The 20,136-nt window shown below is 47.3% G+C and overlaps 1 protein-coding gene across 1 annotated transcript in view; it reads left to right on the plus strand.

Annotated features, from left to right (window-relative positions):
• Positions 1-18,875, plus strand: part of KANK4 (KN motif and ankyrin repeat domains 4) — a 33,016-nt gene extending 14,141 nt beyond the window's left edge. Inside the window, exons 5-9 of the mRNA XM_022581257.3 lie at positions 389-476; positions 2,565-2,784; positions 9,483-9,625; positions 13,055-13,255; positions 18,771-18,875. Coding sequence (XP_022436965.2) covers positions 389-476; positions 2,565-2,784; positions 9,483-9,625; positions 13,055-13,255; positions 18,771-18,875 — 757 coding nt within the window. The remainder of the gene's footprint in view (positions 1-388; positions 477-2,564; positions 2,785-9,482; positions 9,626-13,054; positions 13,256-18,770) is intronic.
• Positions 18,876-20,136: the final 1,261 nt, after the last annotated feature.

Genomic DNA, 20,136 nt, shown 5'->3' on the forward strand with positions numbered 1-20,136 from the left:
ACTCAGGCAGAAAATGTTGGCTCCAAAGTCGGAAAGATAACTCTCCCTTTCCCAGCATGTCAGGAATGGCATTTGGGCCAGTGGCCCCCAAAATGCTTTGGTGGTCTGCTCCTGCCCCCCGAAAATAGCAGGATCCAAAGGGCAATGCGCTTAACTCACTCTTCAGAAGAGCTCAGAAGCCAAGCCTCCTCGTCAGGAGGCTGTGTTCACCCAGTATTTCTGAGGAATGCCCCTGACCCCGGGAAGTTGCCCAGTTTGGGTGTTTGAGTCGCTGAGAGGTAAAAGATGAGAGTGAAAGTCAAGGTAGGGGACTTTTTTTTTATCAACATGGAGACTGATATATATATATATATACACACACATACATACATATATTTTTTTTCTTTAGATATAAACCCTCAGAGGAATTCCTTAATGCATGCCGGGCATTGAGCCAACATCTGCCAGAAACCGGGACGACCACTGACCAGCTCTTGGTACTGTGATTTTTCATCATCATTTAAAGATTTCTATACTGTTTAAGTTTCACCTGGGTGACTTGGGTGCCGTGCCTGAGGCAGCGGTGTGGGTGTGCACGGGTCCCAGTCCGCTGGCTGTTCTCTCATTTGCCCAAACTCTGCTACCCAAGGTGATGGATTGTGCTGAGAAAGTGGAACCCATGCATGTGCACAGGAACCAGGCCTGCGGCTCAGAGGCATTTACCAAGTGTTATTAGGCGTCCCGACCTGAATGTGTCATAGAACTTTTGTGGCTTAGGCTCCAAATTGCCTTGCAGTTTGAGAGAACCGTGAGTAGAGCGGAAAAGAGCGGGTGGAATGGGAACCGTGGTTCTATTCCCAGGACCGCTAGATAGCGGTGAGATATTGGGTGAGTCAGTTCAACGCTCAGGGCCGTGGTTTCCTCATTAATAAAAGGAAGGTGGTGGACCGCATGTCTCCACTACCCTCAAGCCCTGGCATTTCATTCTGTAGTCTTTACTGTTTTTCTTGAAAGTGCATCTATGGGTCAAGAGACCAAAAGCAAGAAAATACATCTGTTTGTTCCTTAACACCACCATGGACCATGGAGATTTAAACATGTAAGGATTAGTTTCTGCTGGAATCAAGAGGTACTGGCACAGACACATTTTCCCAAGTCGTGAGAGCAACTGATAAGGCCCAACGTGTAACAGCTTGTAAGCATTTTTAAAGCCCATTTTGTTCTCCTTTGCGGAAGAGCCTTAGGAGTAAAAACGATTGATTAGCCCATTTTCATGAGTATTTTATCTTCGCTGATTTGGCAAATAACTTGTTCCCAGATTGTTAAAGAACCAAGACGTGAGGTGGATGTTGATTAAAGCTCCTGCGTCTTATTCTTAAGTGAATTACAGAGCTAAGTTATTTCTTAGATCTTCATTTAAAATCTACCACTATGTTCCTTAACATTAGGAACTTTTTCCAGATTCTCCTGAAGATTCCATGGGTAAAGGAGATATTCTGATATATAAGAAGTGTTTCAGCCACAAAAGTTTCCGCTGTTTCTGCCTAGAAGATCAATCAGAGGACATACAAACCTGACATCACACCCACTTTCGGATCAAAGCACAGGACACCCCCTCTCCACCTTAGAGACAAAGCTGGTTGTGCAAGGACCTCACTCTGTAGAGCATGGGAAGTTAGGGACCCAGCCATTTTTTCACTGCCATTTTATAGACCAGACAGGAAAGATTCAAAAAGGTTATAGGACTTTCAAGGTCGCACAGCTGAGCCAGGACTTATGCCTGGCCCCTAGGGTGTAGTGACTCCTAATTCAGTGCCCTTTCCAGAATGAATATGAAATCATCTCTAATAGTCACAGCCTCATCGTTTCTCCTCCCCTTTAGAAAAATAATCCAGTCAGGTTCCATTTTAAACACTTAGGTCATGTCACATGCAGAGTTGGTGTCATTTGTGTTCATGGTTATAAAGGAGCTGAATACTGCAGATGGCGCGGTCCTGCCATGGGTTGTTACACCATCTTCTCTGAAGGTCCTCGCAAAACTTAAAAGCCAAAAATAATTCAAGCACATCTGTTTGGGTTTTACTTCAAGCATAAATTGGGCATGTTGTTTGTCTTAGCTTTCAGTGTGCATTTTTACCATTAGTAAAATGTTGTGACTTTCCAGCTATGCCTGTTAAAAACATGCACATGCCCTGGTGGAGTCTGGGCTAGGGTCACATAGGCTGGTGTAGACACGTGAAAGAGGGGGTCATGGTTATCCTGTGCATAGGGGGGATGTGATCGAAACGTACAGTAGACTCAAACTGTCCCGGAGTAATGAGCTGTGTTATTGGCTATTGTGTTGCTGTCCCAATCCTCCTGTCTACCTCATACGGGGGACCGATCCCACGGGTTCAAGGTGTGCTGCTGCATGGGGACCCCACTAGCTCTGAGCCCTCTAGGAGTAAATCACATGGAGATTTGGAGGGAGCTGAGGGGATAGAAGTGGAAGCATCCTAAGCGGACCTTTCCTAGTGGAAATTAACACCCCAGCTGGAGCACCCAGGTAGGTAACCTCCTGGAACTGCAATCTGTTGATCTTTCAGAAGCAGAGCTTAAATACCATCAGTCAAGAGTGGTTCCGGGTCTCCAGCCGGAAGTCATCCAGCCCTGCTGTGGTGGCCACCTACCTCCGCGGGGTCCAGCCTCACTCCCCACACTTGCTAAAGCTGCTTGTCAACCTGGCTGATGGCAATGGCAACACAGCTCTTCACTACAGCGTATCCCACTCCAGCTTCTCCATCGTGAGGCTGCTGCTGGAAACAGGTCAGAAATGGCTGCCTCTGTGCAGCCTGGGTCCCTCTGTGACAGGCAGTTCTTGTTCCCACTTCTTTCCAGCGAGGAGATTCTTCACTGTTCTGAGTTCGTCCTGTGTTCTAGGAGCTGGGCTAGACCATTTTTTCCTTTATTATGTCATTTATTCTTCACAACACTCTTGTGATGTAGGTATTATTGTTCTCATGTTACAGTTGAGGAAACTGAGGCTGAGAGAGTTATAAAACTTGCTCAGGTCACAATGCTGGTAAGTGGTAGAGTCACACTTCATATTCAGTTTGTCCAGCTCCAGATCTATACCACACTGCCTCTAGGAAAGGTCACATTTTCCATCTTCATAAGTACTTTGTAACAAGAGTCATGGCCCCATTTGATCAGTTTGACTCAATTTGATTCATTCACCCTTCATCAGATATTTGTGAACTACGTATGAGTTGCATACTGACTACCACCAGAGATGCAAAGGTGAGCTAGGCGTGAGTCCTCTTCTCCCCAGGAGCTTACAGCCTGACAGTCAGGATGGACAGCATGATGGCTCACCAGAGAGAGGTGCAGAATGTGACTTCAGGGCTCAAAAGAAGTGAGATAATACCCTGTTTAGAGAGCAGGAATTGTGCACTGCGGCGTGTAGGTTCTGGCAGACAGAGAAAAGTCCCAGGCCATTGAAGAAGAAAATGTCAGGAAGAAAGAAGATTGTCCACTGGGTCAAATACTGTACTGTAGTGTCCCTGAAGGATGATGCCTGGGGTTGGTTGGCAGATTTGGGAAGGGGTCACTGATGACTTTGGAAACAATTGTTTCAGGGGCCCGTTGGGAGGAAACCAGATTTCAGAAGTGAAAGGAGTGACGTTCATGGGCTAGAGAAGGCAGTGATGTAGCACGATAGCTGGAGGAAGCAGGAGAGGATGGGGAGAGTTATTTTTGAGTGAATGGGGATGGAGGAGACCTGAATATGTCTGTTGGCTGAGAAGAAGAATCCGAGAGAGAGAGAGAGAGAGAGAGAGAGAGAGAGAAAGGGGCAGACAGAGAGAGACAAAGAGAGAGAGAGAGATTAAAGATACAAAGGAGAGAAGAGGCTTGATGGAGCAAGGTACTCGAGGAGCTGGAAAAACCTGGAATCCACAGCAGAGGCAGACGAGGTCAGCATAGGCAAGCTGCTGGGATATTTATTCCTCCGAGATGGAAGCAAAAGGAAGGGAGAGTGGGTGAAGGTCCAGAGGGATTTGAGGAGGAGAGAAGGGAAGTGAGCATTAGGCTCTTAATTGTTGGAAGTCTGGAGGAAGGGAAGACTCTTCCCTCTGGTGGAGAATCATTGCAAATGGCCTTGCTCGTCTTAGGGGCTGGAAAGGGTGGTTAATAGTCAAACAAAGAGCTCTACATCTGCTAAGACCACCTCACAGGGCTTAGAGTGGACTTTCTGCAGAGCGTGTGACAGCACCAAGCGGCCTAGGAGTGCCTGTGTGGACAGGCGGGGGATGGGACCGACTGAAGGTGTGTGGGTCCCAGTCGAATGCCATCAGTGAGCTTAGGAGGGCTGTATGAGGGATATCTAGGAGGTTACCTACAAGAGGTATAAAACCGCAAATGATCTACACGGATTAGGCCCTCTGCTAAGCACCTGGCCCCTGAGATGTCATTTAATCGTCCTAACGATCCTGTTATTAGGACGATTATTCCTGTTTTATAGGTGATGAAAGTGACACTCCGAAAAGTCAACATACTTGCTCTAGATCATGCAATGACTAAGTGTGTTGCTGGGATTTGAAGTCGATACCGTGGCAACCAGGAATTAGAGCGCATGCTAGAACGGTACACCCTTACTTAGGAAGCTGGAGGGGGAGTTTAAACAGGCATCAGGAAGTCTGAAGTTTGGATCCAACAGCTTCCCCCCAACTTGTATCTTGTCCTCCCCCCCCACCCCGCCCGCTTAAATCCCTCCCACGGCTTCCCCTTGCTCTTGGCCTTCAGGAATCCCAGATGGCCTGGGCCTGCCTGCCTTTGCTCTCTCTGCCACCACCATGCACCCTCCTTCCCTCCACTCCAGCCACGTGTGGGCCTCAAACTCACCACGCTCATTCCCTCCTTAGGACATTTGCATTTTCTTTCCATCTGGATCCTTTTCCCTGAAACTATTCTCATAACTGGCTTCTTCTCATCATTCAAGTCACAGCTCAAATGGCACCGCAGAAGGCCTCTTGGTGATCCATCTGAAGTGGCTGCCCCATCTCTCTCTAGCAGTACACCAAGTTTCTTTCTTCAGGTGACCTTTGCTTGTCACTTCTCTCTGAGTCTAACAGAACTCAGTTAACCCGAGGGAGGCTCTTGTCTGTCCCCTTCCTTTCAGTATCCCCAGCACCTAGACCAGTTCCTGGCTCATGGTGGCTGTCGAGTGAAAATATCTGTTAGATGAACGAGTGGACGGATGATTCCTGGGAGCTAGGTTAAATTCCAGTAAACTTTCATTCTCCAAAATTCCATTAAGCAGCCTTGAGGCTCCTTACCTGCATGGAAAGGTGATGTACATAATGACAGCCTGAAGTTCTTTCTGCATCATCAGAGGAAGACGAAGTTACAATTCTAACATTCTTCAGGGGTTCATGGATACCCTAAAAATGGTAGCTCTGTTGAGAAAGGCACATAATTAAAGGAGCATGCCTCTGGGTTGCATCTACTGTGTTCAGTGTTAGGGCCTTTCATTATAGATGGGAATAACACCACCTACTGTTTGACGAGTGCCTTCCCCGCGCAGGCGCAGTGCGATACCACCACGTTGCAGTCCTTGCGGGGATTGCGAAGCAGGTATTTAATGCGTTTTCCAAGTGAGACACCTGAGGCTCAGAGAGGTCAAGTTCTGTGGTCAAGGTCACAGAGCCAGGAGGTAGCTAAGCTAGAATTCTAACCATGATCTGTCACCCTCCCAACCTGGGCTTTTTCCTACTACCCGAAGCTAGGTTCCAGGGACACTGTGAGACCTTAGGCACACCTATTATGTGCACAAAAACTCTAAAGATCCATAAGGCAGCACCTTCATCTCTAAGTAGCTCACAGGCTTGCAGCCTGTTAGAAGTCCTCTGGTTGGGCCAGGCCAGGCTGGAGAACAGACAACCTTTGATTTGTTTGTTATAAATTTCTGCTGATGTTGTCTGAGATCCACTCAATACTCACCAACCCTAAAGTGGTTTGGAAGCTTTCCCCTTTAACATGCTGAAATAGCACAACAGCCGCAAGCATAAAGAATGAAGGGGGCTGGGGAGACGGTCTGAAAGCACCATTCCTTTCCCTCACTGTAGTAGGGGTGTCGAGGAGGGCAGATCTGTCCCACTCCAAACTGGGCTCCCTTCCCAGCCATTTGTGAAGCATCTGGAAAGCACATTACAAACTGTAAAGGGCTGCACAGAAGTGACTCATCATTATTGAGAATAGAGCCATGGGTGCACCTCCACCCCTTTAGTCCGTTGTGATCCGTCCTCTATTTCGCCAGGACGCCTCTGCAGAAGAGGAAGCTGGCCGAGTTGGAGGATGTTCAGTCAAGAGCCTTCTCCTCGCCTCCGGGGAGGTTGGTTTGCTCCCTGGAGCTGCTCAGAAACATGTGCTGTGAAAGCCAGGGGTCCTCAGCCCCTTTTCAGAGCCCCTGGGTAGGAGTTAGTTCTCACTCTACTGAGTTATAGGTCACGTTTCTGAAGAGAGTATAAAGAATCGTAACCTGAGGCTCATTTATGCATCTTAAAAGCAAACATAAAATAGTCACGGGGTAAAAATTTTAAAGTCATTAACGTGGCAACGTAGATATTCCCGTCTTTATCAGAACAGAGTTGTGAGGCGATGCGTGGAGTTATTATTTGGCTTTCATAGCCCAGCTTGTCATGACAGTGGTCAGAGAGGCTTCAGGCGAGGAAATTGCTGATACATGAGCCCAACTGTATCCATTGGCATTCTGGTTCACTATGACACATTTCTGAAAAATTGTTTGGGGTGGAGTGGAGGGAATGTCAAACAAATACTGTTGGGTTTTTTTTCCCTTGCACAGAACTTTTTTTTTTTTTTACATCTTTATTGGAGTATAATTGCTTTACAATGGTGTGTTAGTTTCTGCTTTATAACAAAGTGAATCAGTTATACATATACATATGTTCCCATATCTCTTCCCTCTTGCATCTCCCTCCCTCCCACCCTCCCTATCCCACCCCTCTAGGTGGTCACAAAGCACCGAGCTGATCTCCCTGTGCTATGTGGCTGCTTCCCACTAGTTATCCATTTTACGTTTGGTAGTGTATATATGTCCATGCCTCTCTCTCACTTTGTCACAGCTTACCCTTCCCCCTCCCCATATCCTCAAGTCCATTCTCTAGTAGGTCTGTGTCTTTATTCCTGTCCTACCCCTAGGTTCTTCATGACATTTTTTTTCCTTAAATTCCAAATATATGTGTTAGCATACGGTATTTGTCTTTCTCTTTCTGACTTACTTCACTCTGTATGACAGACTCTAGGTCCATCCACCTCATTACAAATAGCTCAATTTCGTTTCTTTTTATGGCTGAGTAATATTCCATTGTATATATGTGCCACATCTTCTTTATCCATTCATCCGATGATGGGCACTTAGGTTGTTTCCATCTCCGGGCTATTGTAAATAGAGCTGCAATGAACATTTTGGTACATGGCTCTTTTTGAATTATGGTTTTCTCAGGGTACATGCCCAGTAGTGGGATTGCTGGGTCATATGGTATTTCTATTTGTAGTTTTTTAAGGAACCTCCATACTGTTCTCCATAGTGGCTGAACCAATTCACATTCCCACCAGCAGGGCAAGAGTGTTCCCTTTTCTCCACACCCTCTCCAGCATTTATTGTTTCTAGATGTTTTGATGATGGCCATTCTGACCAGTGTGAGATGATATCTCATTGTAGTTTTGATTTGCATTTCTCTAATGATTAATGATGTTGAGCATTCTTTCATGTGTTTGTTGGCAGTCTGTATAACTTCTTTGGAGAAACGTCTATTTAGGTCTTCTGCCCATTTTTGGATTGGGTTGTTCGTTTTTTTGTTATTGAGCTGCATGAGCTGCTTATAAATTTTGGAGATTAATCCTTTGTCAGTTGCTTCATTTGCAAATATTTTCTCCCATTCTGAGGATTGTCTTTTGGTCTTATTTATGGTTTCCTTTGCTGTGCAAAAGCTTTGAAGTTTCATTAGGTCCCATTTGTTTATTTTTGTTTTTATTTCCATTTCTCTAGGAGGTGGGTCAGAAAGGATCTTGCTGTGATTTATGTCATAGAGTGTTCTGCCTGTGTTTTCCTCTAAGAGTTTGATAGTTTCTGGCCTTACATTTAGGTCTTTAATCCATTTTGAGCTTATTTTTGTGTATGGTGTTAGGGAGTGATCTAATCTCATACTTTTACATGTACCTGTCCAGTTTTCCCAGCACCACTTATTGAAGAGGCTGTCCTTTCTCCACCGTACATTCCCGCCTCCTTTATCAAAGATAAGGCCTTGCACAGAACTTATAAGTAACCCTGACATTTTGTCGTAAACCAGATTTGTTACAATGAAGCTCTAAGTCTTCAAGAGCAAGTAGCAAGGATGTAAAGACAAGAATAACCTTCTGGACAATAATAGTAATAACAGCTAACACTTAATGCGTGTTTATTATGTGCTAGGCGCTGTTCTAAGTGCTTTTAATACATTAACTCACTAACTTTCACAGTAACCTTATAGGTCCTGTTATTATCCCCATTTTACAGAAGAAATGCTAAGAAAATCTCAGACTTGCCTTACTGAGATAGTTTTATTATTGTCCCAAAGAGACATGTAGATTTTTTGCATGAGCAACAGTACAGGGAAGATTTGGTTTTCCACACTGTACCACCCTTATGCAGTGGGAGCCTTCAGACAACAGATAACAGGCTGAAGATCTCCTATGTCTCCTTTGGTGGGAAGGGATATGAATGCATATCCCCAGGGTTACAAAGCAGAAATTTCTTTTGAGTTCTCATTTAATACTTCATCTTAAAAATATGCCAGTTTTTCATTCTATTATGAAATGTATATTCTTAATTGCTTTAATATAAAAATTTGTGGAGTGTTTTATTTTCCACTCTGCTTTTCAAGTGAAAATGGTTATTCCCGGAAGATTTCCCATGTTTATCCTGGGGTGTTTTTCATGTCCCCTGGTCCATTGCACAAGCTATCACTAGCCTTTGAAAAGACCTACAACCATAGACAGCTGCTTAAGAGTTACACATAGACATAGAACCAGACCTGAAATACACACCTGTGGGTGACGTGAGGCCATGTGAGTGATGGGCTCTAGCGCCGGATAGACCTGAGTCCTGGTCTCACTTCTCCTTCACTTGGGCAGTTGATATAGCTTCACTGACTTTCAGGGTCCTCATCTGTAAAATAGAAATAATGTTTGTCCTCCACTTTAGGAAATAAAGTCAAGGTCATTGGCCCCCTTGGCCACCTCTGACTCTCCTGTGGACCTTTCTTGCTGGGTATCCTCAGAAAACTTGTAAAGAAAAGTGGCCACTGTTAAAGGCTGCTAAAAAATGTAGAACATAGATTCCACCACTGGGAAAGGATTGCTTTATCCTGTGGCCCTTTAACTAGCTGGCAGCATCCTGTTGAACAGGCTAAAGCCTGGCTTCCAGCCTCTCGGGAGCTGTTCCAGCTTCGGTGTTTCTCTTGCAGGCGTCTGCAACGTGGACCATCAGAACAAAGCTGGCTACACCGCCGTGATGATCACTCCCCTGGCTTCTGCAGAGACCGATGAAGACATGACTGTTGTCTGGAAACTCTTACGAGAAGGAGATGTGAACATCCAAGCTACTCAGGTAGGAGATGTGAACATGATCTCCTCTTTAATGAACACGGGCACCTCCCAGTTTTATTCTGCCACTGGGGTGAGAAACTCTATGCAGATCCATGTAGAGTTTTTAACCCGAGAAGTCTGGGCCCTCCAAATGGCATCTGTCCGAAGACTGGACATTCAGTTTCCTCAGAGCCTCCTGAGACCCAGACAGGCTGGGACAGAGGTCATGAGCTTGTAATCTATGTCTGAAACTGGGCAAATTCCATCTGGGTCTGACTCCTCAAACTGAATGTTCCACAGTTAGCACCTTGAGAAGGCGTTTGCTAGTTGTGCTCTAGAAAGCCCCTGCAGGAGATCCACCTCGATCATAAATTACAAAGCAGTCCAGAGGGTTGGGATGTCTCTGTTCAGCTTCTGGGCCCTTCTACTTGAGAGCACAGAGTAGGCGTGTGGCCCTTAGCCAGTAGACAAAGCTCCATATGGAACAGTGGGCGTTCCTTGAAAGGCCACTTATCCATCTTTGACCAATAGAAGAACAAGCAGAGCGCATTCCACTCTCCATTTCCCCCTAGAGTGATCATCAGTGTAGCCTAACTCTCAAGAAGTGTAAAGGGGGCTTCCCTGGTGGCGCAGTGGTTGAGAGTCTGCCTGCCAATGCAGGGGAAACGGGTTCGTGCCCCGGTCTGGGAGGATCCCACATGCCGTGGAGCGGCTGGGCCCGTGAGCCATGGCCGCCGAGCCCGCGCGTCCGGAGCCTGTGCTCCGCAACGGGAGAGGCCACAACAATGAGAGGCCCGTGTACCGCAAAAAAAAAAAAAGAAGTGTAAAGGGTCTGAGATTTTACTCTACCTTAAAGCTAACATGTGTCATGGATGCTGGCAGATGACCCAGGACTCTTGTGCAAGAGACAAAGGACAGTGTGTTACTCGCAGCAGTAACAGTAGTCAGAGCATTGGTATTTATACCAGTTCCCACTTCGCACAGGGTGGTGTGAGGAGGGCCAGATCCCTGCACACAGAGTGGATTGTGTTACTGGGGAAGAACCCTGAGCTTAGGGAACCTGAATCTTTCATACTGGATAGTAAGCGTGTCTGCCCTCTGTTCTGGAGGGGACACTGTCTCTAAGTTCCAACGCTGTTCATTGTACATTCATCCTTAAAAAGATAGTCTAGAACAAAAGGTCACATATTGCCTGACTCATGAAATATGCAGGAAGCCAAGAGACCCATAGAAAATAGAAAATTGTCTCCCAACCACCTATTTAACTCTGCTCACCACCCCGACCCCAACGTGATTGCTGACAGTAGCCTAACCTGATGGCAAAGTCTCTTTGCACATGTCACATACTAGCAATTCTATTGGTGGCAAGAAACAGACATTTGTAGCTTACTCTCTAGTTTTCAAAGTATCTTCACCCACCTACTCCATAGGACTCAGTAAAGCTGTTTTCATTTTAAATAGTATGTTTTCCATAAACATATCAAATCTTTTTTTTCTAAATTGGTCCTCTTGAAGGGGGAGTGCTCACTAATGATCAAAATCAATGCCCTTCTTATAGAGGAGAAACCAATGCTCTAGGAGAGTAAGGGACCCATCCCAGGTCACCAAGGGAGGGATGGGAATTCATAGTGCAGCTGCACCCTTCAGCACCCTCTGGGGCTTTACGTATGAGGGGAGCTGCAGGTACCAGGTTAAATAGGAGTGAGCTGAGAGGCCAGGAGTCTCCTGGGCTAAACTACTTATTTCTCTCTGTATCTCCAGGGTCAGCGCTGCACCGGGCCATAGCAGTGCTCTGTAAATGGTTGTTGAATTAAATTGTATGGAGCCAGACCAGGAGGGAGGGGGCCCCAAGTCAGGCAGGAGGCAGACAGGAAGACATCTGCATATGTCATCTGGCTTTAATACCACTCAAAGAGAGGGGTCTGGAGGGAAACCTATGGTCTGGTTAGTGCAGTAAACAAGCATTACCTCAGGGCTGAGCATAAGCAAACCAAAGAGCAAACAAGCTTCTCTGGAAAGATCTGTCTGGGTTCCAGAGAAATGGGGAACCAGGACACCTAACGATGCACTCACACGTCCCAGGCGGTGGTCAGACCTCATCTCTAATGCTCATAGATGCAATAATAGCTGAAGTGCACACAGCATCTGTGCCGCGCTCAGGCCTCACACCAGCCCCAGAAGGGAGGTAATGTCGTTAAGCATTCCTGCTTTACCAGATCAGGAAGAGTCACCGAGAGGTTAACTCGTCCAGATCCACGTAAGTACAGAATGCAGCCAAGCCAGGATTTTTCTGATTGCAGCCCCCTTTCTTTTCTCTAAGCCCCAGCCTTCCGGGCAGGGAAGCATAATCCATCAGTGACTGCAGATTGGAGCTTTAATCAGTGAGATCATCAGCCAACATATTTTACGTGTAAGACACTGTGTTCAGAGCCACAGGGGATCTGAGAGGAAAGAAACCAGTCCTTACCTCTTCTCACACCCCTACAAAGCCTGACAGTCAGAGAGACACGCCTGAGCTGCCTGGAACCCAGGAGAGAACCACGAGGGCAAAATATATAATCAAGTCGCATGAGAGGACTATGTATATACAGGAGAACCCAGGAAAAATGATGATCAATTTGTAATCAGAAAAGTTACTGCCACACATTTTTATATTTATACCCTTTATCTCATTTGATTTTCACAAAAGCCCTGTGAGGTATACAGGATGGATCATAATTATATTAATTTTTAAGAAAGAAAGACCAAGGTTCAGGGACACGAAGTGACGTGGCCAGGGTCACGCAGTAGGAAACAGCAGAACCAGAGCTTGGTCTTACTTTCTGACTCTAATCCATTGCCATGTGCATTGATGATTACAGGGTTGTGAAAGATTGTTGTCAATGGCTATGGATTAGAAATGACCACAGGACCATGTAAACAGAGAGCTTCTTGAGAAAAGAGGGTTCTGGGTATCATTCAACTGAAAATATCAGAGGTGTTCAGAGCAGCCCAAGACTTCCTGTAGGAAGTTAGGCTGGGGCGGGGAGTCAGAAGCCACGGTCCTGAAGTATTCAGCCCTTCGTTTATTCCATCATTCAGCACTTATCGGCATGTACTTGGTGCTAGGCACTGGAGAGACAGAGATGAAAAAGACTCAGTTCCTGCCATCAAAGATGTCACAGTCTATGAGAAAGAGACAGGTTGACAGGTTGAAATGCCACGTGGTAAATGCTGTGTTATGAACCCTGTGCCTGGGGTGTTAGTAGAGGGCTTTAGAGAGGATGCAGCATTTGACTCGTGTCTTGGAAGAGGAGTAGACGTTTACCAGGCCAAGGGCGATGTGTCCCTTACCACAGAGATTCAAGTCAACTGTCGTTTTCCAGAGAAGTCTCTCCTGATTACGCCCAGGCTGCGGAGGGGTCCTTCCCATCAGCCCCAGCCTCACCACACCCCTGCTCTCTGTGTGCAGGGAGGCCAGACTGCGCTGATGCTGGGAGTCAGCCACGACCGGGAGGACATGGTCCAAGCGCTACTGAGCTGCCAGGCAGATGTCAACCTGCAGGACCATGATGGATCATCAGCCCTCATGCTGGCCTGTCGCCATGGCAACGTCGACATGGTCCGGCTGCTCCTGGCACACCCGGCCTGTGACAGCAGCCTGACTGACAAGGTGAGACTTATAGGCAATTAACAAGTGGGTGTTCCACTTCCCTTCCTGAAAAGTACCTTGCCAGCCGGCAAAATTCAAGGAACCATATGGCAGTAGGAACAGAATTGACCTCATAAGGCTGTTGTTGGATTTAAATGAGATGACCCATGTAAATGCTGGGAGACTTGGAGCTGAGAAACCCCAAACCCTAGCCTTTCACACCATTCTGAGGGATTGTGCTCAGAGGCCTGGTCTTGTCCCTGAACCACATCTGGTCATGGCAGCATGTGGGCTTTTGAGGCAGCAGCTTGAGTAGGGAGGCTATGCTGTCCATGGGGCTCCCAAAGCCTGGATGAAGGCACCAAGTACAAATTGTGTCCACTCTTGGTCACTCTGTGACCTACCCTACAGAGTGGCCCATTTCATCGAGCCACCCTGCTTGAAGTTGCATCGCCAGATACATGCTTCTTGTAAGGCAATGGCGTTGATGGTGATGGTGGTGATGACGGTGGTGGTCGTGGCGGTGACAGTGATGAGATAACAATAGTAATAAAAGCTAACCTGTGTCATATGCTGGCTTGGCGCCAGGTACTGTACCAAGCGGTTACCACGGACTCTCTAAATCCCGCAACAATCCTATTAGATTGACTCTGTTGCTCATGGGGGAACGGAGGCCCTGAGTGGTTAAGTAACATGCCCAAGATCACACAGCAAGTGGAACCAGCTCCATCAAACTCCTAAGAACACTCACAGGAACTAACTCTTTCCATGCATTACCTCACGAATCCTCTCAGTAATCCAGTGAGGTAGATACTGCCATCCCCATTTTGTATTGATAAGGAAGCAGAGGCCTAGGGCGTTTATATAGCCGTCAGAAGGTCACAAGCTGCTGATTCTTGAAGCAAGAATTCGAGCCCAGGTCTGACTTAATGCTGACACTGTAATTTAACGCTTTAAACAGACTTCTCTGTACTTTCTTAACATCCACACTTCAAAAGGAACAAAGGCCTGAGGGGGGAAAGAGGACCCCCTCCCCGCCCAGGGACAGCCCCTCTTACCAAGCCACATCTGAAAACACCCTGCCACTGTCCCATCACTGATTCAAGCTGCGGGGTCCCTTGTACCGCACCCAGGCAGCAGGCATCCAGGCCCAGTATCTTCAGGTCCCATGACCTCCAGCTCTGCCCAAAGCCATTTCCGTGATCATTAGAGAGCACAGACCCTCTTGAAATGCCTGTGGGAACAGTGGTGGGCTCTGGAAGTAAGAGCCTCCTTTTCCAAATGTGATACAGTCAGATAAAGGCTCTATGTTAATGAGCTCCCTGCAGGGTCACCCTGGGGCAGAAGAAGGAGGTGGCCCCTTAATCTGGAACAGGCCCAGGGCCCTCTTAGGAGTGACCAGTGCAGTTGGCCAGGGGAGGCCTGAGAGGGCAGGCCTGTGGGACGGGGGCGGGAGCTTTGGAAGTCCCTGGTTAGCGGGGGTCATCAGGCAGTGGGACTGAGTCTCCCGCCACAGATTAGAGAGCTCAGTAGCTGTTTTCAGTAGGTGGAGGTAGGGCTCTGTTGAACTTCGGACAGATCAAGTGATTGTTAGAAGCATGGACTTTTTTTTTTTTTTAATTTTATTTTTTTAATCATCTTTATTGGGGTATAATTGCTTTACAATGGTGTGTTAGTTTCTGCTTTATAACAAAGTGAATCAGTTATACATATACATATGTTCCCATATCTCTTCTCTCTTGCATCTAGAAGCATGGACTTTAGAATTAAACACTCATGAGTTTGAAACAGGGTTCTGTGACTGTGTGCCTTTGGGCAGGTCACTTAACCATTCTGAGCCTCTGCATGCTCGTCTGTAAATGAGGATAGTAATAGACCAGACCTAAATACGGTAACATTTGTAAAGCCCCTATTTGACATCTAGGAGATACTCAGTTGATGACAACTGTTATTGTTGGGAATAGGTGAACCATGATAGCAAATACGAAGCAGCCTGGGGGACCTGGGCATTTGCAGGCAGTGTCTGGGGGAGTAGGGAGGATGAAGGTCTGGAGTTAGAGGAGCCATTCAGAGGAGGCTGGAGCCCAAAGGGAGAAGTACTCCCATGTGGGAGTGATTTTGCCCTCTAGGGGAGGTTCAGCAGTGTCTGGAGACATTTTTATCTGTCATAAGTATGTGTGGGGGGTAGTCCTGGCATCTAGTGGGTAGAGGCCAGGGAAGCTGCTAAACATCCTACAAAGTACAGGAACAGAGAAGAATTACAGATTATCTGGCCCAACATGGCAGTAGTGCCTCAGCTGAGAAACCCTGGTATAGGTGAGTGCTGAAATCCAGGTGGGCTGAAATGCTGTCCCAGTGAAGTGCTGGAGGTTGAGGACAGGCTGGTTGCAGTTCGGGGCAGCCTGAGAAGAAGGAACTAGGCAGCTAAACCGGAGATGGCAGCGGAAGCCTGTCTTAGGGGAAGGTGGAGAGCGTTAGGGGATGCCCAGTGAGCACAGGGGTGCCCAAGCGATACAGGTGGCAGGCCCACAGAAGTTTCTAGACCTTGCTCACGGCCCAGTCACCTGCTGCCTGCTGGGGACAGGGTTGACTCAGGAGTCACACCCAAATTTCCCAAAAGTGACTTGGGTGGAAAGTTTCAGTGGGAGATGGGGACTGATGACTGGGTCTTGGCAAGCACCCAGCCCTGTGCCTCCAGCTTTGCATTGAAGGGTGGCGTCCAGCCCTTATCATGATCACCGTCTCGTTTCAACGTTCACTTTCCTATGGAGACTTAGGTGCTCCCTTGGAAAACCGAAAGAGAAATCATGTCCTGAAATTGGTTTCTCCCATCCTACCAACATGTAAAGGTTGCTATAAATGCAGAGCTCCCAGAACAGCCAGCAAGGCGCCTTCCCCACATTTAGAAGGTAATTCGGGAAATTGGTCACCCAGCCTATTGGGACCCCCAGAGTGATGAGAACGAGGAGGTGGTGGTGAGACCTGATCCCTGGCCCCCAAGGCTTACCCTTTGAAGGACTTGTTTGGGCAGTGACTCCAAAGCATGCATCGAAGCGAAAGCTTCTTGAAGGCATAGACTATTCCTTGTTCATCTTTGCCTGATATGTAGTGGCTTCTTGGTGAGTTTTTGTCATATTGAGAGATAACCCCCTACCACACACACACACACACACACACACACACACGCACACCCTCACACACAAGGTGTGTTGGCTGCCTGACCCCTTCGGGCTCTCTGGGCCTGCAGTGCTGCCGAGCAGGGACTTGCCGTGCTTGGCTTCCACCAGAGCCGCGGGCCGAGGGCATGTTCCCAGGGCTCGGGCAGAGGCATCTCAGGGGCACACCCTCCCTAGGTGGTCTCTCTGGCCACACTTTCTGAAATGAATGGGGCCCCCACTTTCCACGTGTGTAGTTGAAGAACCCACAGATGCAGGCTGTCATCTCCAGGTGGGCCCTGTTCAAGGGTGCACATGTCCCCTGGGACTGGCCCTGTGGCTCTTTCCCATCATAACGTTAATCACACTGTCTCCTTGTTTACGTGGAGCGTCAGGGTTGACAAAGTGCAGCAGGGGACAGGCCTAAATAAACCGAGGCCCCTCTGGTGGGGCTTTCACAAGAATCTTCTGTGGAAAATCTTTGCTTTCTTCCAGACTTGGCCAATCTAAGAACATACTCATTAAGATTTAGGTGGCTCAGGTTCTTCATCAACTTGAAATGAATACTCTGTTATCATCCAGCATTCCCTCTTTCAACAGTGCTTATTGACGGCTGACCAGACTACAGGCACCGAGCCAGGGGCTAGGCCAGCAGAACAGGCCAGATCCAGTGTCTGACCTCGTGGAGACTGAGATTTATCAAATAACCCCACAAATACCAACTTACAAAGATGGGTAAAAGGGGGGTACAAGGAATCATGAGGCCTTTTCAGGGCAAGAACTTCATCTGTTTTGTGAAGCCTGTCTGCTGAAATGCCACTTCCTTCCTCTCCCCACCCCCTGCCCTCCCCCCATATACACACACAGGGTGGTCATCCCGTCCCTTGAGCTCACTCTGTTCCTTTGCTGGCTTGTTTGGCCTTTGGCCATACATTATAGTTATTTACATGTGTGTGGAGCCCCGATGGCAGCTGGACTCCATCCTGGAGCACAGAGAAGAGACTGAAGGGTTTTTAGCTGAGCGTGAACACTTCCCACCTGCTTCTTTGGAGTTTCCACATTTTAGAAAGTAATTTCCCCCATCTGCAGTAGAGTGGAGAACACTCTAGCAGGGTCTTGGGTGGCCCCCATGTGTCAAACCCATTCATATTTATACAGCAAAATGTAAAAGTATTGATACTTAAATGAGCTAAGTAAGGACCAGAGATAACCTCACGTTTTGCCTCAAAATGAGTTGCCAAAAAAGTGGTTTTCAGAGCTGTTTAGATGTCAGAATTCTGGGTTCGGGATTGAGCCCTCAGAGCTCAGCGTCCACTGCATCATGGCAGTCCTTCCCCTCATCTCTGGGTAGAGAATGGTTGGTGCTTCCTGCTGAGAGCTGCTCTGTTTGCAGCTTCTTTAGACAGCAGAATGGGAAGCTTCTTGCACAGCAGCCATGCTGAGAAAAGCAGCATGGTATCACACATCAGGAAGTAAAAATGAGTGTGTCCTTCTGGGCTGCAAGCCCACTTCAAAGAATTTGTCCTTAGGAAATAGTTAGGAATGGGAGGATGATTTCTGCACTAAGTTTATCATGGTGAAGACTTGGAAACAACCTAAATCTCCAATAAAAGGAAAATAGTTCAGTAAATAATGGAATATTATACAGCCAGTAAAAAAACCTTTATGTCCTGATGACTATGTAAGAGCAGGGAAAGTCTTAGAGCATATCATGGTGAGTTAAAAATAAAAGTACATTCAGAATTGATATACATTATCATTCCTCTATTTAAAAACCAACAACAGGGCTTCCCTGGTGGCACCGTGGTTGAGAGTCCGCCTGCCGATGCAGGGGACATGGGTTCATGCCCCAGTCCGGGAAGATGCCACATGCCGCGGAGCGGCTGGGCCCGTGAGCCATGGCGGCTGAGCCTGCGCGTCTGGAGCCTGTGCTCCGCAACGGGAGAGGCCACAGCAGTGAGAGGCCCGCGTACCGCAAAAAAAACCAAAAAAAACCAAAAAAACAACAACACATTTGCACAGGAGAAAAGACTGGAGGGAAACTTAGCGAAATCCTAACTCTCATTTAGGTCTGTGTAATGGAATAATGGAAGAGTTGTTTTCATTTCTCTGTTTTCCAATTTTTTAAAAAATGTATTAAAAACCAAGCAACACTTCTTTATTTTCATTGGCACAGATTTCCCAGGAGCGAATGATGTTTCCGTGGAAGGAGGCCCATTTCTCTGATCCTCATGCCATTCGAGTTTCCTCTCTCCTCTGTGAATGCTTGGAATAGACTTCTATGTCCCATGCGTACCCCTTTCTCCCAAATCACCCTTCCTTTCTGCGGTGGGAGGCAAATGGGATAAAAATTTGTTTTTCCTTTTCTTTCTCCCCTGTAGGCTGGCCGAACAGCTTTGTCCATCGTTCTGAAATCGCCCGCCCATGTGGAAATTGCAGGGCTGCTACGGGCCCACGCGAAGCAGGGCAGGTCCCTGGGACCGTAGGGGCTGCAGAAGAGCTGGCAGCAAGGAACAGAAGGGGCCTTCTCTGGACTCCTCCCTCGCCCTCGGAGAGGGCACGGGTCATAGTCAGGGGGCCGCCCCGCAAGAGAAGAAGAAACTATGTCAAATACGCACATACATTCCTCTTGTATAATTCGCTCATTACGATGCTTTGTAGTTTTTGCCTTAGGCCAAGCCCCAAAACTGCGGGCTGCAGAGGGGTGCAAGGTACAAAGTGCATTGGTGTTGGCTAAAAAATCCCGGCTATCTTCAGCCTCGAGTTCCTTGTGACTCTACCCTTTGTAGCACCGTGCAGAGACCAGGCAGGCAGGAGCACAGTAGCAAAGCAATACTTTTCACGTGGAATTTTAAAGTGCGTCATCTTTCTGTTTTTTAATCAATTATATATGAAGATATCCCATTGAATATGCATGTCTAGAGAGGAGGGGGTGGGGAAGGGGTGGGATTTAAGCAGCTTCCCTGGCAGTCATTCTCTGTAGGACCCTAGGAGAATCACCACACAGGCAGGTGAAACTGGACAAACCCCTCTGGGGCCTTTGTTTAATTGGCGTTGACAGAGAAATCTGAAACTCAGATGAGGTAGGAAGAAGCACACTGGCATCAATGCCAGATATACAGTCTTGACCATTTCCGAGTCACCAAGTGGCTCTGCTTTGCTCTAGGAAATCGGAATTAATCAGGAGGTTATCCAATCCAGTGAAGCACACCACATATATGTAGGCAGAGTTCAGTTACATCAGCTCTTCTGAATCTGTGAAAGAAACAAATGAATCAGAGTGAGCATACTTCTTGGGATGGGTTATTATCATCCAGAAGCCACCACTGTTCCTTTGTAGCAGTACCCATGGACTCACGGTAATCCTGGCTCCTTTCCCCTCCACCCTTATGAGCAGACTATGAGCTCTCATGTGGCTCTGAGGTTTCTGAGGCTCCTATCTGCAGAACTTGTCAGCCTGCAGCAGGAATGTGGAAGCTGGGCTGGGCAGGGCCCGCTCTGCACTGACATATCTGTCTACTGGAAAGTTAGTTCTTAAACTTCCACAACCCCAGGGGCCCACATGTGCATGGCTTTATCTATGAATTTGTTCTTTCTTAAAAATCTCTTATGCAAAAAAGTCTCTCTTGTATAAAAAGGAAAGACATCAAAGCTGGGTGAGCCTCACATTGACAGCTCAAAAGCTTGAGTTCTCATTTGACTCAGATATCAATTTGCTTGGTGCCCCTTGGGTGAGTCATGGAACCT

This window comes from Delphinapterus leucas, chromosome 1, assembly GCF_059928025.1.
Source record: "Delphinapterus leucas isolate spDelLeu-1000000601 "Yukka" chromosome 1, BTC_Dleu_Yukka2, whole genome shotgun sequence".
NCBI classification, from domain to species: domain Eukaryota; kingdom Metazoa; phylum Chordata; class Mammalia; order Artiodactyla; family Monodontidae; genus Delphinapterus; species Delphinapterus leucas.